The sequence below is a fragment of the Rhinoraja longicauda genome, chromosome 12, assembly GCF_053455715.1.
Source record: "Rhinoraja longicauda isolate Sanriku21f chromosome 12, sRhiLon1.1, whole genome shotgun sequence".
In the NCBI taxonomy this organism is placed as follows: Eukaryota; Metazoa; Chordata; class Chondrichthyes; order Rajiformes; family Arhynchobatidae; genus Rhinoraja; species Rhinoraja longicauda.
In genome coordinates, this window is record NC_135964.1 from 53518432 (window position 1) to 53543448 (window position 25017).

General features: G+C 46.9%; 1 protein-coding gene across 1 annotated transcript in view; it reads right to left on the reverse strand.

Annotated features, from left to right (window-relative positions):
- Positions 1-21033, reverse strand: part of LOC144599026 (glucose-6-phosphate exchanger SLC37A1-like) — a 73591-nt gene extending 52558 nt beyond the window's left edge. The window contains exons 1-2 of the mRNA XM_078409760.1: positions 20978-21033; positions 14153-14234 (exon numbers count right to left, since the gene is read on the reverse strand). Coding sequence (XP_078265886.1) covers positions 14153-14234; positions 20978-21033 — 138 coding nt within the window. The remainder of the gene's footprint in view (positions 1-14152; positions 14235-20977) is intronic.
- Positions 21034-25017: the final 3984 nt, after the last annotated feature.

The following is a 25017-nucleotide window of genomic DNA, read 5'->3' on the forward strand; positions in this document are numbered from 1 at the left end:
AGGACAATTGGCCTAATTCTACTCTTATCTCTTCTGACCTTGAAAGGTCCGTTCAGTTTAGTTCATTGTCACGTGTACCGAAGTGCAGTGAAAAACGTTTGTTGCGTGCTAACCAGTCAGCGGAAAGACAATACATGGCTACAATCGAGCCGTGTACAGTGTGTAGATACATGATTGGGGAATAATGTTTAGTGCAAGGTAAAGCCAGCAAAGTCCGATCAAGGATAGTCCGAGGGTCACCAAAGAGGCAGATCGTAGTTCAGCACTGCTCTCTGGTTGTGGTCTCTAGTCAAAGGAATGAAACAGAAAGATGAGAAATCTTTAGACATAGACGTAGAAACGTAGAAAATAGGTGCAGGAAGAGGCCATTTGGTCCTTCGAGCCAGCACCGCCATTCATTGTGATCTTGGCTGATCATCCACAATCAGTGACCCGTGCCTGCCTACTCCCCATATCCCTTGATTCCGCTAGACAATAGACAATAGGTGCAGGAATGGATGATGCTTCAGGTCAAGACCCTTCTTCAGACTGAAGAAGGGTCTCGACCCAAAACGTCACCCATTCCTTCTCTCCTGAGATGCTGCCTGACCTGCTGAGTTACTCCAGCATTTTGTGAATAAATACCTTCGATTTGTACCAGCATCTGCAGTTATTTCCTTACACAATGTGATCATGGCTGATCATTCTCAATCAGTACCCCGTTCCTACCTTCTCCCCATACCCCATGACTCCGCTATCCTTACGAGCTCTATCTAGCTCTCTCTTGAATGCATTCAGAGAATTGGCCTCTACTGCCTTCTGAGGCAGAGAATTCCACAGATTTACAACTCTCTGACTGAAAAAGTTTTTCCTCATCTCCGTTCTAAATGGCCCCTTATTCTTAAACTGTGGCCCCTTGTTCTGGACTCCCCCATCATTGGGAACATGTTTCCTGCCTCTAACGTGTCCAACCCCTTAATAATCTTATACGTTTCAATAAGATCCCCTCTCATCCTTCTAAATTCCAGTGTATACAAGCCCAGCCGCTCCAGTCTTTCAACATATGACAGTCCCGCCATTCCGGGAATTAACCTAGTAAACCTACGCTGCACGCCCTCAATAGCAAGAATATCCTTCCTCAAATTTGGAGACCAAAACTGCACACAGTACTTAATAGTGATTTTTGTACCCGCTATGTGAAGAGCAAGGCAAAATTGCCGACCACTTCGTCGTCTACCATAGCTCAACATTATTATTCACCAGGCTTTCGGGACAGCGGAGTGGCGCAGCGGTAGAGTTGCTGCCTCCGAGCGCCAGAGACCCGCGTTTCATCGTGCCTATGGGCGCTGTCTGTCCGGAGTTTATACGTTCTCCCTGTGACCTGCGTGGGGTTTCTCCAGGTGTTCCAGTTTCCCCCCCACACTCCAAAGACATGCAGGTTTATTGTGAGCAGTTTTGGTCTCCTAATTTGAGGAAGGACATTCTTACTATTGAGGGAGTGCAGCGTAGGTTCACCAGGTGAATCCCCGGGTTGGTGGGACTGACATGTGATGAAAGAATGGATCGACTGGGCTTATGTTCACTGGAATTTAGAAGGATGAGAGTTCCCGATGTTGGGGTAGTCCAGAACCAGGGGTGACACAGTTTAAGAATAAGGGGTAGGCCATTTAGGACTGAGATGAGGAAAAACTTTTTCACCCAGAGAGTTGTGAATCTGTGGAATTCTCTGCCACAGAAGGCAGTGGAGGCCGATTCACTGGATGTTTTCAAGAGAGAGTTAGATTTAGCTCTTAGGGCTAACGGAATCAAGGGATATGGGGAGAAAGCAGGAATGGGGTACTGATTGTGGATGATCAGCCGTGATCATATTGAATAGCAGTGCTGGCTCGAAGGGCCGAATGGCCTACTCCTGCACCTATTTTCTATGTTTCTATGTCTAAAAGTCTACAGTCTAAAGTCTTCCTTTCCATGGAACAAATGCTCACTGAGCTTTTTAACATATATTTTGTTGTTTATATCTTTTCATGTAACCTTTTAAATAATCTACAGAAGACTCTTCACATTTGTTTTTCACATTTCTCGCTGGCTTTGCCACATAATCCAGTTTTTCCTCCTGATTCATCTTTTCGTTATTATTTCCTGTTTTTGTTTCCTCCTTGCACACTCTCCGACCTCATCCGTGTCTGTGAAATAATGTCCTTTCTCTGTAAGTTTGATTCTATCTTTAATTTCTTCTTTGACCGTTGACGGCGGGACTCCTCACCAATGATGGAGTCAGAGTCACACAGCACGGAAACAGGCCCTTCGGCCCATCTCGTCAATGCCAACCAAGTGCCCATCTGAGCACATCTCATCTGCCTGCATTAGACCCATATCCCTCTAAATCTTTCCTAACCATGTACCCGACAAATGTCTTTTAAGTGTTGTTATGGTACCACCCCAACTGCCTTCTCTGGTAGCTTGCTCCATATACACACCACCTTCTGTGTGAAAAAATTCCCCTCAGTTTCCCATCCAGTCATTAAAGAGTGGTCACGGTGGCGCAGCGGTAGAGTTGCCGCCTTACAGCGAATGCAGCGCTGGAGACCCGGGTTCGATACCGACTACGGGTTCTGTCTGTACGTTCTCCCCGTGACCCGCGTGGGTTTTCTCCGAGATCTTCGGTTTCCTCTCACACTCCAAAGACGTGCAGGTTTGTAGGTTAATTGGCTTGGTAAATGTAAAAATTGTCCCTAGTGTGTGTAGGATAGTGTTAGTGTGCGGGGATCGCAGGTCGGTGTGGACCCAGTGGGCCGGAAGGGCCTGTTTCCACGCTGTATCTCTAAACTAAACGTAATCATTCCCCTCTCAGCTTAAACCCATGCCCCATGCTTCTAATGACAAGATGGCGGCGCGCTCAGATGCAGCGGCTTTAAGCTCTCCAGCTCGGTGCTATTTGTTTTGTTTGTTTTGTCAACTTGTTAATGTTGAGTTCTGTTGGGCGAATAACAGTTACAGCTGTAATTACAGCTACAGCTATAGTCGACCAGATATTTTAAATATTTTAAATAAAGGACAACGAAGCAACCAAGGAATTACAAGCGAATTTCTGCAATCACACAACATACCGGAGGAGATTGCCAGAACACCGGGCTCTCCGTGGATTGTTTTCGACCTTGGCGAACGTCGAAGGAGGAGGAGGAGGAGGAGATACAGGAAACAAAAGCGGGGATGCCGGTCGGGTCTACTTGCTAGACTAAAGAAACAACCGCATAAACCATCTCTTCCCAGCGTATTTCTTACTAACGCCAAATCCATCATCAACAAAATGGACGAATTACATCTACAGATTTCCACGAACAACCTCATAAAAGACTGCTGTATCCTACTAATAACAGAGACATGGTTAAACGCGCTCACACCCGATGCCGCCATGGAGCTAGCAGACCGCACAGCGTTCCGTTGGGACAGAAACAAAGACTCTGGTAAGACCAAGGGCGGTGGGGTTTACATCTACGTACACAACGACTGGTGTACTAATACCAACATCGTAGACAGCCATTGTTCTCCTGATCTGGAATACCTAACGGTCAAATGCAGGCCCTTTTACCTTCCTCGGGAGTTTACCGCTATAACTGTTACAGCTGTTTACATTCCACCGGACGCTAATGCTAGCACAGCTCAAGGCGACCTACTAAACGCCATAAACTCTCAACAGAAGACTTATCCCGAGGCTGTCCATATTATAGCCGGTGATTTCAACCACGCAGACTTAAAAGCAGTTCTCCCGAAATTTCATCAACACATTAAATGTGCAACCAGGGGGAAAAATACTTTGGACAAAGCTTATTCAAACATCAAGAGTGGCTACAGGACAACATCACTACCTCACTTGGGAGAATCAGACCACCTATCCATACTTCTAACCCCAGCATACACCCCCTTAAGAAGGAAAGCCCCCCTGCCATCAAAATGGTTAAAATGTGGCCTGAAGGAGCATCCTCGCAGCTTCAGGATTGCTTTGAAAGGACTAATTGGGACATTTTTGAGGACCAGGATTTGGAGAAGTACACATCAACAGTACTCTGTTACATTAAGAACTGTGTTGACATTGTCACTGTCGACAAATGCATCCGGGTGCACTCAAACCAGAAACCCTGGATGACAAAGGAGGTCAGAACTATCTTAAAGGATCGTAATGCTGCCTTTAGGTCCAAGGACAAAGCCCTCTACAGCGTGGCTAGAGCCAACCTTAAGAGAGCCGTCAAAAGAGCAAAAGGAAAACACAAAAAGGAGATTGAGGACCACTTCACCCACAAGGACCCACGACGACTTTGGCAGGGAATCCAGCACCTCACAAATTACAAAACCAGCAACTACAAGATCGCTGATGCAAACGCCTCGATGGCAGAGGAACTTAATGGCTTCTTTGCCCGCTTTGAGGTGAGAGCGGCAAAGTTAGTTACACCATCTACACCTGCCTTCAACAGCCACACGCTCACGGTACAGGAGCATGAGGTGAGGCGTGTGCTCAGGGCTGTCAACACAAGGAAGGCTGCAGGCCCGGATGGAGTGACGGGAAGGGTGTTGAAAGAATGTGCAGACCAGCTCTCAGTGGTCTTCACGAAGATCTTCAACCTGTCTCTGTCCAAAGCCATCATCCCATCCTGCCTGAAATCCGCAACAATAATCCCACTGCCAAAGAAACCAGTCATCCGTGATCTCAACGACTACCGTCCTGTTGCACTAACCCCAGTCATTATGAAGTGCTTTGAGAAGCTGGTCCAGCAGCACATCAAAGCCAGCCTCTCAGCCACTATCGACCCACACCAATTCGCTTACAGATCAAACAGGTCTACAGAGGACGCCATTACTACTGCCCGACACACCGCACTGACCCATCTTGAGCGGCAGGGCAGTTACGTGAGGATGCTCTTCATAGATTATAGTTCAGCATTTAACACGGTCATCACGGACAGACTGGTTTCTAAACTAACTGATTTAGGACTCTCCCAATCTATCTGTAACTGGATTAAGGACTTCCTGACCAATCGGCCCCAGATGGTCAGATTAGGCCCTCACACATCCTCCACTCTCACAATCAGCACCGGCTGCCCACAAGGATGCGTGTTGAGCCCTCTTCTCTACGCCCTTTACACCCATGACTGCACCCCCACTCATCCTACCAACGCCATCATCAAGTTTGCGGATGACCCGACTGTGGTTGGACTCGTCTCAGGAGATGACGAGACAGCCTACAGAGATGAAGTCCAAAAACTGATAGGATGGTGTGCAGAAAACAATCTGGCTCTGAATCCTTCCAAGACAAAAGAACTCATAATAGACTTCCGAAGACACAATATGGGCTACACACCACTGCATATCAGCGGGGTTTGTGTGGAAAGGGTCCCTGCCTTCAAGTTCCTGGGCACGCATATTGCTGAGGATCTCTCCTGGACCACAAACACCATAGCGGCAGTCAAAAAGGCACAGCAGCGGCTCTACTTTCTGAGGATCCTCAGGAAGAACAACCTGCAAGAGCAGCTGCTAGTGACTTTCTACCGTTGCACCATCGAGAGTGTGCTGACGTACTGTATTTCTATGTGGTACACCAGCAGCTCGGAGGCAAACAAGAAAGCCCTTCAGAGGGTCATCAACTCTGCAAAGAAAATCATTGGTTGCCCACTGCCCTCTTTAGAGGAACTTTACTCCCTCCGCTGCCTCAGCAGAGCAGCCAACATCCTGAGGGATCCTTCCCACCCTGGTCATCAGCTGCTCCAACTGCTGCCCTCTGGTAGACGGTTCAGGTCCATTACATCACGGACTAATAGACTCAAGAACAGTTTCTACCCCAGTGTCATACGTGAGCTGAACACTGCCAGACACTCACATAAAACTGAAGGGAAGGAACGGAACTGATCGGAACACTGTCAGTTACTTGTCAGAAAACATAAGCCTCAATTTAATACAAGTTTACATTCTACTGCACTTATATTGTTGACATTTGCTAAACTTATTACATGTTACAACCGAACGCACCTTATATTTAATTACATTATTTCTTTTCTTTTTTTTTTTTTTTTTTTTTAAACGGCACTTGCAATATGTTAGCTCTCATTGCTGTGCAATAACTTGCTGCCTTGATTGCACTGTACACTGCCTCAACCGTATTGTCATTGTTTTGTCTATATTGTATTAGAGGTCAGTTTGTTTAATTCAGTAGATTAGGTTTAGCTTGTTATAGATAAAGATTTATCCTTTATACTGTCTGCTGTGTGTGATTGCATCATCTGGACTGCTTTAATTTCGCTGTACTTTGTGTAGTGACAATAAAGGTTTTTTACAAATTATTGTTGATGATTGCCCTACTCTGGGCAACTCACCATTTACCCTATCTATGTCCCTCATGATTTTATACTATTGTTAGATCGCCCCTCAGCCACCAGAGCGCCAAGGAGCAAAGTCCAAGCCTGTCAAACCTCCCTCTCTACACCTCGAGTTTGGCCTAGTTTAGAGATACAGCGCGGAAACAGGCCCTTCGGCCCACCAGGTCCGCGCCGACCAGCGATCCCCGCACACTAACACTATCCTATAAACACTAGGGACAATTTACATTTTGTAGCAAGCCAATTAGCCTGCAAACCTGTACGTCATTGGAGCGTGGGAAGAAACCGGAGATCCCGGAGAAAACGCAGGTCACGGGGAGAACGTACAAACTCCGTACAGACAGCACCCGTAGTCAGGATGGAACCCGGGTTTCTGGCGCTGTGAGGCAGCAACTCTACTGCTGTGCCACCGTGCTGCCCTAAGTAGCACCGAGTCCTGGCCACATCCTTGCAAACCTTCTCTCCAGCTTCATGGCATCTTTCCTGCAACAGGGCTACCAAAATTGAGCAGGACAATGAGCCACTGACACAAGGTTTTTGCCAAGTCTTTCCAGACCTATTAAACATAGAAAATAGGTACAGGAGGAGGCCATTTGGCCCTTCGAGCCAGCACCGCCATTCATTCTGACCATGGCTGATCATCCCCAATCAGTAACCCGTGCCTGCCTTCTCCCCATATCCCTTGATTCCACTAGCCCCTAGAGCTCTATCTAACTCTCCCTTAAATGCATCCAGTGAATCGGCCTCCACTCCCCTCCGTGGCAGAGAATTCCACAAATTCACAACTCTCTGGGTGAAAATGTTTTTTCTCACCTCAGTTTTAAATGGCCTACCCCTTTATTCTTAGACTGTGTGGCCCCTGGTTCTGGACTCCCCCAACATTGGGAACATTTTTCCTGCATCTAGCTTGTCCAGTCCTTTTATAATTTTATACGTCTCTATAAGATCCCCCTCTCATCCTTCTAAACTCCAGTGAATACAAGCCCACAGTCTTTGCAATCTGCCCTCATATGAATCACAATCTTTCCTCACATGTATCATTCCTTTATTGCAATGGCGGCACGGTAGTGCAGCGGTAGAGTTGCTGCTTTACAGCGAATGCAGCGCCGGAGACTCAGGTTCGATCCTGACTACGGGTGCTGTACTGTAAGGAGTTTGTACGTTCTCCCCGTGACCTGCGTGGGTTTTCTCCGAGATCTTCGATTTCCTCCCACACTCCAAAGACGTACAGGTATGTAGGTTAATTGGCTGGGTAAATGTAAATATTGTCCCTAGTGGGTGTAGGATAGTGTTAATGTGCGGGGATCGCTGGGCGGCACGGACTTGGTGGGCCGAAAAGGCCTGTTTCCGGCTGTATATATATGATATGATATGATATGATATGATGATAGTTCCCAACCTGGGGTAAATAACCCCAGGGGCTAAATTTCACCTACCCAGGGAGTTAAATTTGAACAAAATAATAATGTTAAAAACAGTATTTTAAAATTTCCCCTTTGTCGGTTGCTTTATTATGGTAGAAGTGTCAACCCAAATTACTGAACAAAACAGGGTGGGAGTCAATTTACTTTCGAAAGGTTGCCAGGGGTAAATGGGACGAAAAAGGTTGGAAACCCCTGCTCTATCAATAGACAATAGACAATAGGTGCAGGAGGAGGCCATTCGGCCCTTCGAGCCTGTACGCACCGCCATTCAATGTGATCATGGCTGATCATTCTCAATCAGTACCCCGTTCCTGCCTTCTCCCCGTACCCCCTGACTCCACTATCCTTAAGAGCTCTATCCAGCTCTCTCTTGAATGCATTCAGAGAATTGGCCTCCACTGCCTTCTGAGGCAGAGAATTCCACAGATTCACAACTCTCTGACTGAAAAAGTTTTTCCTCATCTCAGTTCTAAATGGCCTACCCCTTATTCTTAAACTGTGGCCCCTGGTTCTGGACTCCCCCAACATTGGGAACATGTTTCCTGCCTCTAATGTGTCCAACCCCTTAATAATCTTATACGTTTCAATAAGATCCCTTCTCATCCTTCTAAATTCCAGTGTATACAAGCCTAGTCGCTCCAGTCTTTCAACATATGATAGTCCCGCCATTCCGGGAATTAACCTAGTAAACCTAAAAGTTCCCAGGGGTAAACGGGACGTAAAAGGTTGGAAACCTCTGCTCTATCGAATCATAGCCTTGCCACTCTGCAATATTTCCTTGTGTGCGTGTCATGTTTAGCAGGCATTCAGAGACAAATAAAAGGAATATACTAACAACTAGCTATTGGGTAAGATGGCTCCCAAGGGAGAGGTGGTACGTGCGGCTGCAGAAAGTGGGTGAAGAGGAATCCAGGGCAGAGGCTTTTTTAAAAACTTGTGTAATTCCTTTTCATGGTCCACAGGGCATTGGCTTTGTGAACAAGGCCGGCATTTATTCACTTGCTGGGAGAGGGGAGGAAAGTGTGCATCTTTGACAAAGCCAGACTTTCACCAGACTCCTCGATACGTCAGACATGATGCCTGTCTATGTCCCGGGCCTCCACCACTGTCAGAGTCAGGCCAAATGCAAATTGGAGGAACAGCACCTCATATTTCACTTGGGCGGCTGCATATTGAATTCTCCAACTTCGAGTAGCCCTTGCTTTCCCTCTCTCTAAGTCCCTCCCCAACCTTAGCTCTCCCATTGACCTCCTGAATAACTTTATTGTGTGTATGCCTCATTGTCATCTTCCACCTCAGCCAACAATCTTATACCATTCTTGCACCATTGATTGACCCGAAGAAGGGTCTCGGCCCGAAACGTCACCCATTCCTTCTCTCCAGAGATGCTGCCTGACCCACTGAGTTACGCCAGCAATTTGTGTCTATCTTTGGTGTAAACCAGCATCTGCAGTTCTTTCCTACACATTATGCTGTGATAATTGACAATAGACAATAGGTGCAGGAGAAGGCCATTCGGCCCTTCGAGCCAGCACCACCATTCAATGTGATCATGGCTGATCATTCTCAATCAGTACCCAGTTCCTGCCTTCTCCCCATACCCCCTGACTCCACTATCTTTAAGAGGTCTATCTATCTCTCTCTTGAAAGCATCCAGAGAATTGGCCTCCACTGCCTTCTGAGGCAGAGAATTCCACAGATTCACAACTCTCTGAGTGAAAACATTTTTCCTTGTCTCCGTTCTAAATGGCCAACCCCTTATTCTTAAACAGGGGCCCCTGGTTCTGGACTCCCCCAACATCGGGGACATGTTTCCTGCCTCTAGCGTGTCTAATCCCTTAATAATCTTATATGTATCAATAAGATCCCCTCTCATCCTTCTAAATTCCAGTGTATTCAAGCCCAGTCGCTCCATTCTTTCTACATATGATAGTCCCGCCATCCCGGGAATTAACCTCGTAAACCTACCCTGCACGCCCTCAATAGCAAGAATATCCTTCCTCAAATTTGGAGACCAAAACTGCACGCAGTTACTCCAGGTGCGGTCTCACTAGGGCCCTGTACAACTGCAGAAGGACCTCTTTGCTCCTATACTAAACTCCTCTTGTTATGAAGGCCAACATTCCATTAGCTCCTTGTTACTCAATGTGCTGGTTGCTAAGTGTTGATCTCCCACACCAGCCCAGCCTGCACGCATTCCATGTGCACAACCTGATTTATGGAATCACGATCCCTGTTCTCTAAACAGCCTGGAACTCAGCACAGCTCACTATTCTCCAATGCCCTCCAAACCCATAACCCTCTGAGATAATACCATCAGACTCAGAAAAAGCTTCTTCCCCAGTTATCAGACTTCTGAACGGTCCCTCCATAAGTGATCATAAGACCATGGAGCAGAATTAGGCCATTTGGCCCATCGTATCTACTCCGCCATTCTATCATGGCCATTTGTTCCTCTCAACCCCATTCTCCTGCCTTCTCTCCATAACCCCTGACACCCGTACTAATCAAGAATCTGTCAATCTCTGCTTTAAAAATACCCATTGTCTTGGCCTCCACAGCCGTCTGTGGCGATGAATTCCACAGATTCACCACCCTCTGGCTAAAGAAAATTCTCCTCATCACCTTTCTAAAGATACGTCCTTTTATTCTGAGGCTGTGCCCTCTGGTTCTAGATTCTCCCAGTGCTGGAAACATCCTCTCCTCATCCACTCTATCCAGGCCTTTCACTATTCAGTAGGTTTCAATGAGATCTCTCCTCGTCCATCTAAACCCCAGTGAGTGCAAGACCAGAGCCATCAAACGCTCCTCGTACGTTAACCCAATCATCTCCAGGATCATCCTCGTGAAACCAGGGTGTGGTACCATTTCTCCAACCTGTCCTCTTGCAGACACTGAACTTTTTAGAAACATAGACATAGAAACATAGAAAATAGGTGCAGGAGGAGGCCATTCAGCCCTTCGAGCCAGCACCGCCATTCATTGTGATCATGGCTGATCATCCACAATCAGTAACCCGTGCCTGCCTTCTCCCCGTATCCCTTGATTCCACTAGCCCCTAGAGCTCTATCTAACTCTCTTTTAAATCCGTCCAGTGATTTGGTCTCCACTGCCCTCTGTGGCAGAGAATCCCACAAATTCAAAACTCTCTGGGTGAAAAGTTCCTCTCACCTCAGTTTTAAATGGCCTCCCCTATATTCTAAGACTGTGTGGCCCCTGGTTCTGGACTCGCCCAACATTGGGAACATTTTTCCTGCATCCAGCTTGTCCAGTCCTTTTATAAGTCTCTATAAGATCCCCTCTCATCCTTCTAAACTCCAGTGAATACAAGCCTGGTCTATTCAATCTTTCCTCATATGACAGTCCCGCCATCCCAGGGATCAATCTCGTGAACCTACGCTGCACTGCCTCAATTACAAGGATGTCCTTCTTCAAATTAGGAGACCAAAACTGCACACTATACTCCAGATCTGGTCTTACCAGGGCCCTGTACAACTGCAGAAGAACCTCTTTACTCCTATACTGAAATCCTCTTGTTATGAAGGCCAACATGCCATTAGCTTTCTTCACTGCCTGCTGCACCTGCACGCCAACTTTCAGTGACTGGTGTACAAGGACACCCAGGTCTCGCTGCACTTCCCCCTTACCTAACCTGACACCATTGAGATAATAATCTGCCTCCTTGTTTTTGCCGCCAAAGTCGATAACCTCACATTTATCTATATTATACTACAACTGCCACGCATCTGCCCACTTACTCAACCTGTCCAGGTCACCCTGCAACCTCCTAACATCTTCTTCGCAGTTCACACTGCCACCCAGCTTTGTGTCATCCGCAAACTTGCTAGTGTTACTTCTAATTCCTTCATCCAAATCATTTATATGGTGAATAGTTGCGGCCCCAGCAACGAGCCTTGCGGCACTCCACTCGCCACTGCCTGCCATTCTGAAAAGGACCCGTTTACTCCTACTCTTTGCTTCCTGTCTGCCAACCAATTCTCTATCCATTTCAACACCCTACCCCCAATACCATTTTCTCTGGAACCATTGCACCCTAATGCGGAGATCTGTATTCTGCACTAGTAATTTTCATTTTCATAAGTGATAAGAATAGAACTAGGCCATTCAGCCCATCGAGTCTACTTCACCAATCAATCATGGCTGATCTATCTCTCCCTCCAAACCCCATTCTCCTGCCTTCTCCCCATAACCCCTGGCACCCACACTAATCAAGAATCTATCTATCTCTGTGGCAGATCATTCCAGATTCATTACCCACAGACCAAAGACTTTTGCTGTACCATTTGCAATTGTTTATGTTTATTATTGTTACGTTTACAGAGGTACAGTGAAAGCTTGTGTTCTGCATACTGTCTGGCCAGATTGGATAATGTTATAGGTAGGCACAAAATGCTGGAATAACTCAGTGGGTCAGGCAGCATCTCGGGATAGAAGGAATGGGTGACGTTTCGAGTCAAGACCCTTCTTCAGATAATGTTATACACAGATACAATCAAGTCAAACTCAAGTACAATAGGCAGAGCAAAGGGGAAGGTTTAGATTTAGAGATACAGCGTGGAAACAGGCCCTTCGGCCCACCGGGTCCGCGCCGCCCAGCGATCCCCGCATTTTAGCACTATCCTACACACACGAGGGACAACTATTTTACATTTGCGCAGCCAATTAACCCACATACCTGTACGTCTTTGGAGTGTGGGAGGAAACCGAAGATCTCGGAGAAAACCCAAGCAGATCACAGGGAGAACGTACAAACTCCGTACCATGGAGCAGAATTAGGCGCCCGTAGTCAGGATCGAACCTGAGTCTCCGGCGCTGCATTTGCTGTAAGGCAGCAATTCTACCGCTGCGCCACCGTGCCGAAGATACTTAGTTCTCACCATTGTAGTTCTCAGTTTTAGAGACAAAGTCCAATGTCCGCAATGAGGTAGGGATGGATCGGACATTACCCTCGCTTATGGAGGTGACATTCAGAATCGGACAGTACCCTCGCTTATGGAGGTGACATTCAGAAGCCTGTTAGCAGCAGGGAAGGAGGTATTTCTGAGTCTGGTGGTGTGCGCATTCAAGCTTCTGTACTACTGACCCATGGGAACATCACGGCAACTTGTTGATTGCAAGCTTTGCTTACACAGCACAGAAAACGTGTGTGATTAGTGCTCAATGTTTAGTTTCGTTTATTATTGTCACGTGTACTGAAAAGCTATTTGTTGCATGCTATCCATTCAGCGAAAAGACTATATATGATTACAATCAAGCTGTCCAGTGTATAGATACAGGCTGAAGGGTACGGCGTTTAGGGGAAGATAAGATCCAGTAAAGTCTGATTAAAGATAGTTTGAAGGTCTCCAATGAGATAGATGAGAAGTCAGAGGGGTTGCCAACTGTCCCGTATTAGCGGGACATCCCGTATTTTGGGCTAAATTGGTTTGTCCCGTACGGGACCGCCCTTAGCCCGTATTAGGCCCGGGGGGCGCTGTAGGTCCGGACAACACTGTAGGCCCGGACACTGTAGGCCGGTGGGCCGCTGTAGGCCCGGACAGCGAAGGCTAATGGAGTGTGTGCGGGGAGCGGGGCCGAGTGTGTTCGCCTGACAGAAGTTGCGTAGCAACCCGCTTCCCAGCCCGGGCGGCCGCCATTGGTGGAGCGGGAGCACGTGGCCGCTGGCTGGGTGAGGTCACGTGGGGCGCGGGGCGGTGACGTCACCTTTTGTCCCTTATTTGGGAGTGAGAAAGTTGGCAACCCTAGGAGGTCAGGACCACTCTCTAGTTGGTGATAGCATGGGTCAGTTGCCAGATAACAGCTGGAAGGAAACTGTCCCTGAATGTAGAGGTGTGAGTTTTCACGTTTCTCTTGACGGAAGGGGAAGGGGAGAAGAGGGAGTGACCGGGGTGGGACTGGTGCTTCATTGTGCTGCTGGCCTTGCCGAGGCAGCGTTAGGTGTAGATGACACCATGCACCAATGTTCCACCACCCACCCCTGCCTTAAACGTGGATGACACGACTGCAGACACACCATTAGTAGTGCTACAGTTTAGTTTAGAGATACAGTGCGGAAACAGGCCCTTTCAGCCCACCGGGTCCACGCCGACCAGCGATCCCCGCACACTAACACCATCCAATACCCACCAGAGACCATTTTTTTACATTTACCCAAGCCAATTAACCTACAAACCTGCACGTCTTTGGAGTGTGGGAGGAAACCGGAGCACCCGGAGAAAACCCACGCAGGTCACGGGGAGAATGTACAAACTCCGTACAGACAGCGCCCGTAGTTGGGATGGAACCCGGGTCTCTGGCGCCGTGAGGCAGCAGCTCTACCCGCTGCGCCACCGTGACCACCCGTATAATAAACGTAGTCCTCACCTTGACAATGCTGATTGGTTTCCGGGACAAGTGGTAGGCCGTGTACAGCAGGAAGGTCAGAACCAGCGTGAACGTTCTGTAGCTGAAAAAAACAACAAGTCTTCGGGTTGGTCTCATGCTTTTGTTTGGTTGTTGAAGCAGGTTGACCACCCACCTCCCCAAGCAGCAGCAGCAGCAGCCACACCTGCATGCACCTGTGCACACCTGCAGGCAGCTCCACCTGTGCATCACACAATAGTGACAAAGGAAATAGCGCAGGCCAAAGCCCTTCACAAGAGCGATGAACAAAAGCAGGAACAGGGATAGAGTAATACAGGTAACCAAAATCACAGCAACTGGTCCTTTGGCCCACGATACCTGTGCTGAACATGATGCGAACAGACCAACTCCCACATGCCTGCACATAGAAACATAGAAACATAGAAAATAGGTGCAGGAGTAGGCCATTCGGCCCTTCGAGCCTGCACCGCCATTCAATATGATCATGGCTGATCATCCAGCTCAGTAGCCTGTACCTGCCTTCTCTCCATACCCCCTGATCCCTTTAGCCACAAGGGCCACATCTAACTCCCTCTTAAATATAGCCAATGAACTGGCCTCAACTACCTTCTGTGGCAGAGAATTCCACAGACTCACCACTCTCTGTGTGAAGAAATGTTTTCTCATCTCGGTCCTAAAAGACTTCCCCCTTATCCTTAAGCTGTGACCCCTGGTTCTGGACTTCCCCAACATCGGGAACAATCTTCCCGCATCTAGCCTGTCCAACCCCTTAAGAATTTTATATGTTTCTATAAGATCCCCCCTCAGTCTTCTAAATTCCAGCGAGTACAAGCCGAGTCTATCTAGCCTTTCTTCATATGTAAGTCCTGCCATCCCAGGGATCAATCTGGTGAACCTTCTCTGTACTCCCTCTAAGGCTAGAATATCTTTCCTCAGATTAGGAGACCAAAACTGTACACAATACTCCAGGTGCGGTCTCACCAAGGCCCTGTACAACTGCAGCAGAACCTCCCTGCTCCTATACTCAAACCCTCTTGCTATGAATGCCAACATACCATTCGCTTTCTTCACTGCCTACTGCACCTGCATGCATACTTTCAATGACTGGTACACCACGACACCCAGGTCACGTTGCATCTCCCCTTCTCCTAATCGGCCACCATTCAGATAATAGTCTGCTTTCCTGTTCTTGCCGCCAAAGTGGATAACCTCACATTTATCCACATTATATTGCATCTGCATGCATTTGCCCACTCTCCTAATCTATCCAAGTCACTCTGCAGCCTCCTAGCATCCTCCTCGCAGCTAACACTGCCACCCAGCTTCGTGTCATCCGCAAACTTAGAGATGTCGCATTCAATTCCCTCGTCCAAACCATTAATATATATTGTAAATAACTGGGGTCCCAGCACTGAGCCTTGCGGTACCCCACTAGTCACTGCCTGCCATTCCGAAAAGGACCCGTTTATTCCTACTCTTTGCTTCCTGTCCGCCAACCAATTTTCTATCCACCTCAACACTGAACCCTCAATACCGTGTGCTTTAAGTTTGTACACCAATCTCCTATGTGGGACCTTGTCGAAGGCCTTCTGAAAGTCCAGATATAACACATCGACTGGTTCTCCCTTATCCACTCTACTAGTTACATCCTCGAAAAATTCTATAAGATTCGTCAGACATGATTTACCTTTGGTAAATCCATGCTGACTTTGTCCGATGATTTCACCACTTTCCAAATGTGATACTATCACATCTTCAATAACTGACTCTAGCATTTTCCCCACTACCGATGTTAGGCTAACTGGTCTATAATTCCCCGTTTTCTCTCTCCCTCCCTTTTTAAAAAGTGGGGTTACATTAGCTACCCTCCAGTCCTCAGGAACTACTCCAGAATCTAAAGAGTTTTGAAAAATTATCACTAATGCATCCACTATTTCTGGGGCCACTTCCTTAAGCATTCTGGGATGCAGCCTATCTGGCCCTGGGGATTTATCGGCCTTTAATCCATTTAATTTACCTAACACCACTTCCCGACTAACCTGGATTACCCTCAGTTCCTCCATCTCGTTAGACCCCCGGTCCCCTGCTATTTCCGGCAGACGGTTTATGTCTTCCTTAGTGAAGACAGAACCAAAGTAGTTGTTCAATTGGTCTGCCATCTCCTTGTTCCCTATGATCAATTCACCTGTTTCCGACTGCAAGGGACCTACATTTGTCTTAACTAATCTTTTTCTCTTCACATATCTATAAAAGCCTTTGCAGTCAGTTTTTATGTTCCCTGCCAGTTTTCTCTCATAATCTATTTTCCCTTTCCTAATTAAGCCCTTTGTCCTGGGGCTGGCAGGTGATAGCTGGAGGCAACAAAAGGCGGCAGATGTTGGAATCTGATAGGAAAGGACGGTGAATTATGCAACAGACCAAGGGAGACAGGATGGACAGTGGAGGGAAGAGGTCTCCCAGTGGGAGAGAGAGGTCTATGGGTGATGGATCAATAGGGGTGGGAACGCAAACAGGGTATAACGGGGCATCGGGTAGAGTTGAGCTATCTTCTCTGCCTCAGAAGGCAGTGGAGGCCAATTCTCTGAATGCATTCAAGAGAGAGCTAGATAGAGCTCTTAAGGATAGCGGAGTCAGGGGGTATGGGGAGAAGGCAGTAACGGGGTACTGATTGAGAATGATCAGCCATGATCACATTGAATGGCGGTGCTGGCTCAAAGGGCCGAATGGCCTCTTCCTGCACCTATTGTCTATTGTCTATTGTCTATCTTCCATCACACTCTTTCCGATCATATCAATGATCTTGACCCAAGACATCAATTGTCCATTTCCCTCCACAAATGCTGCCTGACCCGACCCGCTGAGTACCTCCAGCAGATTGCTTGTTGCTCTTGGTCACCGGAGTTTAGAAGGATGAGAGAGAATCTTATAGAGACGTATAAAATTATGAAAGGACTGGACCAGCTAGATGCAGGAAAACATTTTCCCAACGTTGGGGGAGTCCAGAACCAGGGGCCACACAGTTTAATAAAGGGGAGGCCATTTAGAAACTGAGGTGAGATGAAACTTTTTCACCCAGAGAGTTGTGAATTTGTGGGATTCTCTGCCACAGAGGGCAGTGGAGGCCAATTCACTGGATGAATTTAAAGGAGAGTTAGATAGAGCTCTAGGGGCTAGCGGAATCAAGAGATATGGGGAGAAGGCAGGCACGGGTTACTGATTGTGGATGATCAGCCATGATCACAATGAATGGCGGTGCTGGCTCGAAGGGCCGAATGGCCTCCTCCTGCACCTATTTTCTATGTTTCTATGTCTATGTTTCTAAAAAGTTCAGTGTCTGCAACAGGACAGGTTGGAGAAATGGTACCACACCCTGGTTTTACGAGGATGATTCTGGAGATGATTGGGTTAACATTCGAGGGGCGTTTGATGGCTCTGGTCTTGTACTCACTGGGGTTTAGATGGACGAGGAGAGATCTCATTGAAACCTACTGAATAGTGAAAGGCCTGGATAGAGTGGATGAGGAGAGGATGTTTCCAGCACTGGGAGAATCTAGGATTAGAGGGCACAGCCTCAGACTAAAAGGACGTATCTTTTCAGCATATGTTCCAGCATATGCAATTTCGCGTCTCCACTTGAGAGTACAACTCTCACGAGGTACACGGATAAACTGTACCAGGTCCCTTCTCGCTGATCAGTGTGCTGGCATAGTTTATCAGTGTAAAATGTGCGTCATGGGTGATAGAACTCCTACGCCTCCAGGTGCCACCCAGATGCAGAATCAAGATGAACCTGTTCAACCTCTTAGACAAGGACGCAGGCAGAGAGGAAACACTGAAGGGATGACATTTACAGAAAACATCCAACAAAATACAGCCAAGAAAACAAGTCCACTTCACACACCACGATTGTAGACGTGTTACCCAAAGCACGGCCATTAGCTCAGAATCTAAAAACAGGTGAATTTTTAAAACTAGCGTTGCGCACATTCCAAAACTGCATCGAATTACATGAATTAAAATCAATTCCACTTATCGCCCTTTCTTACTGGCATTCAAACCAGTCTCCTCTCCATCAACTCTTTTGCCCAGAGTAGAGGAATCAAGAATCAAGAGGACATGGGTTTAAGGTGAAAGGGGAAAGATTTAATAGGAGCCCGAGGGAAAACATTTTCGCACAGAGGATGGTGGATGTATGGAATGAGCTGAGCTGCCAGAGGAGGTAGTTGATGCAGGTACTATAACATTCAAAAGACAGGTACATGGATAAGAAAGGTTGAGAGGGATATGGGAGAAATGTGGACAGGTGGGGCGTCTAGGTCACAGGGCCGTCTTTACAGCATTATGGGCCCCGGGCAAAGCAGTGTACTGGGGCCCCTACGACAACTACTCACAGGAATAAAAATGTAAATGGTCGATAAAATGGGGCCCCTATGCTCGTGGAGCCCCGGGCAAGTGCCCATCAGGCCCATGCGTTAAGACGGCCCTGCTAGGTTAGCCTGGGCAAGTTGGACCGAAGGGCCTGTTTCAGTGCTCTGTGAATCCATCCATACGTTACACTGCCTTGGGAAAAACAAACTCATCCATTCCACGGCTGGTCGTTCCCTCCTCCCCTCTTCCGTCAGGCAGAAGATACAAAAGCTGAAAGGACGTACCACCAAATTCAAGAGCAGCATCTTCCTCACTGTTATCAGAGTACTGAACAGTCCTCTCATAAACTAAGGTTGTGGCCCCGATCTCCCAACCTTCCTCATTGCAGACCTTGCACCTTATTTTTTTTTTAACCTCACTTTCTCTGGAACTGTAACACTACAATGCTGTGGAAAGATATTCTGCACTCTGGTATTTTTCTCTCTGCACTACCTGTTGTACGTGTGTATGACTTAATTGTACTTATGTATGAAGATAGGCACAAAACGCCAGAGTAAACTCAGCGGGACAGGCAGCATCTCTGGAAAGAAGGAATGGGTGACGTTTCGGGTCGGGTTTTGGGTCAATCTGAAGGGTTTTGACCCGAAACGTCACCCATTCCATCTATCCAGAGATGCTGCCTGTCCTGCTGGGTTACTCCAGCATTTTGTGTACATCTTCAGTGGAAACAGCATGCAGTTCCTTCCTACACATTTTATGTACCTGTGTATGACTAAATCACACGCAAACACATTTTTATTTCACTATGTCCTTGTACACGTTTCAATAATAAGCCAATAGACAATAGACAATAGGTGCAGGAGGAGGCCATTCAGCCCTTCAAGCCAGCACCACCATTCAATGTGATCATGGCTGATCATTCTCAATCAGTACCCCGTTCCTGCCTTCTCCCCATACCCCCTGACTCTGCTATCCTTAAGAGCTCTATCTAGCTCTCTCTTGAAAGCATTCAGAGAATTGGCCTCCACTGCCTTCTGAGGCAGAGAATTCCACAGATTCACAACTCTCTGAAAAAGTTTTTCCTCATCTCCGTTCTAAATGGCCTACCCCTTATTCTTAAACTGTGGCCCCTTGTTCTGGACTCCCCCAACATTTGGGAACATGTTTCCTGGCTCTAACGTATCCAACCCCTTAATAATCTTATATGTTTCAATAAGATCCCCTCTCATCCTTCTAAATTCCAGTGTATACAAGCCTAGTCGCTCCAGTCTTTCAACATACGACAGTCCCGCCATTCCAGGTGGGATACAGTTTATGTTTACCTACAAGACGATTAGCAAAACCAATATTTCATTACCCATAATTGGCCCCACTGAAACAGGAACTACAAACACGACATATGACGTAAAACCAATATTTCATTACACATAAAAGACTCCATGGTAACAGGAACTACAAACATGACATCTGAAGCAAAAATAGAGAAGCTCCAAAAGATTATAACTTCCACAAACAGAATACTACCAAAAAAGACGTCTCGACCCGAAACGTCACCCATTCCTTCTCTCCTGAGATGCTGTCTAACCTGTTTAGTTACTCCAGCATTTTGCGAAATATATACCTTCGATTTGTACCAGCATCTGCAGTTATTTTCTTACACCACCAAAAAAGAAGTTAACTCCACACACGTATAGGGGGAAAAAAACTGCAGATGCCGGTTTAAATCGAAGGTAGACACTAAACGCTGGAGTAACTGAACGGGTCAGGCAGCATCTCGGGAGAGAAGGAATGGGTGGCGTTTCGGGTCTGAAGAGGGGTCTCTACCCGTAACAACACCCATTCCTTCTCTCCCAAGATGCTGCCTGACCTGCTGAGTTACTCCAGCATTTTGTGTTTAACTGCACACACCATGGTTGCAGAACTTTCACCCAAAATAGCACCATTAGTACAGAATTTAAAGAAAGATTAATTTTCAAATATACAACACTGAGCTGCAGCAAATTGAACCATCCCGTCAAAACCTAGAGAGCAGTCCTGAGCTGCCATCTACCTCATTGGAGGCCCTTGGACTATCTTTGATCAGACTTTACTGGACTTTAGCTTGCACTGAACGTTATTCATGTTATTCCCTTTATCACCTGTATCTGTACACAGCTCGATTGTAATCACGGCTGCTTCCAAGATGGCGCCCAACCCAAGCAACTGTTTACGTGCCAGCCACAGAATCAAATCTACAATCACACATTACAGTCACTCCAAACTCTTAAGTCGCTATACCTACAGCAACATTTCTCACTTCACCAAACATCACTCCCTTATCAGGGAAACGGCTCAATTGTAGTCATGCATTGTCTTTTCGCTGACTGGATAGCATGCAACGAAAGCTTTTCACTGTACCTCGGTACACGGGACAATAAACTAAACAAACTCAAATTACAAGGATTAAAATCAACTCACCATTGATCCCGAGTAAATGAAGTCAGAAAGCGAATCCCTAATGGAACTGCTGCCATTGATTGTTCTGCGTTTCCTGAACTCCCACAAGAGTGAAAGGGTTCACTTTGTCGCTTTGAAAGCAGGTAGTGCCGGTGTCAAATATTCCCGTCTATCCTCGCGTCGGCCTGGTGACGGGAGATTTCATCATTCTGTTCCTCTGCCGGCCCTTCACCCATAAAACAGAGGTAGGGATAATTAAAGATCAGATTACGAGAAGCAGGAGCTGAAAGTGACAGCGGCTGTTATCAGTAATGAGTTTTGCAACAACCGATTCTCTTCCTTAATCTCTGTCAACCACGTCACTGATATATCTCCAGGGAGAAACCAAACGCAGGCTCGGCGATCGCTTCGCTCAACACCTGCGCTCGGTCCGCGTTGGCCAATCTGATCTCCCGGTGGCCGAGCACTTTAACTCCCCCTCCCATTCCCAGTCTGACCTTTCTGTCATGGGCCTCCTCCAGTGCCATAGCGAGGCCCACCGGAATTTGGAGGAACAACACCTCATATTTCGCCTGGGCAGCTTGCAGCCCAGCGGTATGAACATCGACTTCTCCAACTTTAGATAGTTCCTCTGTCCCTCTCTTCCCCTCCCCCTTCCCAAATCTCCCTCTATCTTCCTGTCTCCAACTATATCCTTCCTTTGTCCCGCCCCCCTGACATCAGTCTGAAGAAGGGTCTCGACCCAAAATGTCACCCTTTCCTTCTCTCCTGAGATGCTGCCTGACCTGCTGAGTTACTCCAGCATTTTGTGAATAAATACCTTCGATTTGTACCAGCATCTGCAGCTATTTTCTTATATATCTCCAGGGAGTAACCTCACTCTCTGTCTCATTTGCCAGGTGTGAAGAAGGAACTTTGAGAGGGTGATTACTTCCTGTACCTTTTACCAGTCACGTCAACACTCACCAGACAGGTGCGAGATAAAGTTTTAACAAGGTGGAGCCTGTGTAAAACAGTTCCCACCCAACTTCCTCATGTTCTCACCAAGAGAAAAATATGTAGCAGCCAGTCAAGCAGTTGAAGTCAAATGAATATCCTGACAACAAGCCCCAGGGTCTACTACAAGAACACAGTGGTTGTTGACCAGTTAACTCAGCAGATACCAAAGTTTGGCTACTTTTATAATTGTGTTTGGCACAAACGGTCTTAGAATCATAGAGTCATCGAGCGTGAGGCTTCAGCCCAACCTGCCCACACTGGCCAACATGTCCCAGCTACACTAGTTCCCACCTGCATGCGTTTGCCCCATATCCCTCTAAAGCTGTCCTGTCCATGTATTTGTTTCTTAAAGGTTGCGATAGTCCCCACCTCAACTGCCTCCTCCAGCAGCTCGTTCCATGCAGTCTTGTTCTTTTATCAGTACAGTGCGACTACAGTGTTACTCCGACTAAGTTTTGTATCATGTATAAGTTATGTATAATGGATGAATATTATTTATAATGGATAAATAATTGATTTATAATGGATGAATAAGTTATGCACGTGTATAATTGAGCATATAACGTGTGTAATTAGCTCGAAGGGCCGAATGGCCTACTCCTGCACCTATTTTCTATGTTTCTAGCATATGATTATGTGTAATTTTTTGCGTAAAATATGTTTGATTTAAGAAATATTGCACATAATTTATGCACAACATTTGCATAGAGGCTGAAGAAGGGTCTCAACCCGAAACATCACCCATTCCTTCTCTCCAGAGATGCTGCCTGTCCTGCTGAGTTATTCCAGCATTTTGTGTTATCATCAATTAAGATTTTCCTTAACGTTAAGAGATGTGTTTTGCATGTTGATTTCTGACTAGTTATCCAGTTTACAGTCTGGACAAGGACTGTCTCCGACTACATTCTATCTTTGTCCCGCCCCCTTCCCTGACATCAGTCTGAAGAAGGGTCTTGACCTGAAACGTCACCCATTCCTTTTCTCCCGAGATGCTGCCTGACCCGCTGCGTTACGCCAGCATTTTGTGTCTACAGTCTGGATAATTAGTCTTTACTCCGAAGAAGAGTTGAAAGGTCTCGACCCGAAACGTCGCCCATTCCTTCTCTCCTGAGATGCTGCCTGACCTGCTGAGTTACTCCCGCATTTTGTGAATAAATACCTTCGAGTTGTACCAGTATCTGCAGTTATTTTCTTACGCCACCTACCCATGGTCTCCAGAGATGCTGCCTGAGTTACTCCCAACACTTTGTGTCTATTCAGTTTACACCTGGAGTAATACCTTCAAAAATGTGGATAGGACATGACGTGCTTGAACCTGACCCCCATCTTTATGGTAGAAACAAAGAACTGCAGATGCTGGTTTGTACCAAAGATAGAAACAAAGTGCCGGAGTAATGCAGTGCAGGGAAGCAATGTTGTAATGCAGTCGGAATTCATCACTACACATTTGTCCGCTCTGCTGCGAAACCTCTTCAAGGTATGCCGACTTTGATTAGCATCTGCAGTTCCTTACACATACCTACTTTGAAGAATAAGAAAATAACTGCAGATGCTGGTACAAATTGAAGGTATTTATTCACAAAATGCTGGAGTAACTCAGCAGGTCAGGCAGCATCTCAGGAGAGAAGGAATGGGTGACGTTTCGGGTCGAGACCCTTCTTCAGACTTTGAAGAAGCTTTCCTCCTCTCTCCCACGGGATATCTGCAACTCCCTCTCTAACTGCTCACCTATTCCTTGGCTCCAGGGATGCTGCCTGACCCGCTGAGTTACTCCAGCATTTTGTGTCTATCTAGGCGACAGAGTGATGCAGTCTGAGGAAGTAATGGAGTAATAAGCGATTCATGCCCATTAGTGATAGGGCACACTTAGGCCATTCGGCCCATCAAGTGTAAAGGAGAAAGTGGTTTGAAGGGTTAAGGTGTATGTGATCAAATGCTACATGAAGTGTAAGAAGATAACTGCAGATGCTGGTACAAATCGAAGGTATTTATTCACAAAATGCTGGAGTAACTCAGCAGGTCAGGCAGCATCTCAGGAGAAGGAATGGGCGACGTTTCGGGTCGAGACCCTTCTTCAGACGCAAATGCTACATGAAGATGAACTGTCACTAAACTAGATTGCATACCTCAGACGCCTGCAAGTCTATCTCTGTGTAGATGCCGGCTTGAGATTACAAAAGTGGTGTTGTATAACTACAAAGGACAGGACCGATACCAAGGAAGAGCACAGAGTAGAATGAGCCTCTTTACAATCACCATAAAGTTGAGCACCAGGAAGCTGTTTATGTTAATAGACTGAACCTCTTTACAACCACCATAAAGTTGAGCACCAGGAAGATGTGTTTATGTTAATAGACTGAATTAATGACCTTGGACAATGGCCAGTGATAGTGGGTGATGATTCATTGAACTCCTGTCCTCTTGCAAGACCACCCGTGTGGGGTGTCTGGTTCTGATTATCACTTCTAAAAACCTATTGTATTTGGTGTATAAAAATGCTGCTGAAACACTCTGTGGGTGAGTGGGGTCCTTGAGTGACTGAGCATACTAGTTGTAGCTCTCCCACTCCCACTGGCGTGATAAAGACTCTAATGTTTTACCACCGCCGACCGCGGTGACGTGCAGCGGCAGCGTCTTCGCCCGCCCCGGATCACGGGGCTTGGGTCGGCCCGCTGCGGACCTTTCACCGTCCGGCGCGGCCTGGAACGTGGCAACTTCAACAGCCTGACCGCGGGAGAAGATGGCAGGGGAAGAGAAAAGACATTCTGGCCTTCCATCACAGTGAGGAGGTGACCGGAGGAGACTCACTGTGATGGATGTTTCTTTTTTTTTGTCTTGTGTTGGTTGTGATTGTGTGTGAAATTGTTTATCTTTATTGCTCTATTGCTGGACTGTGGGTGACCTTTCATTTCACTGCACATCTTGTATGTGTATGTGACATAAACTTGACTTGACTTGACACTTTATGGTATTGTTGTCTATCTATAGAATCAAACTTTAACAGCAGAACCAGCCAATTTCTGTCTACAAATACTCTCCTCCGCCTAGCAGAGCTGGTCCTT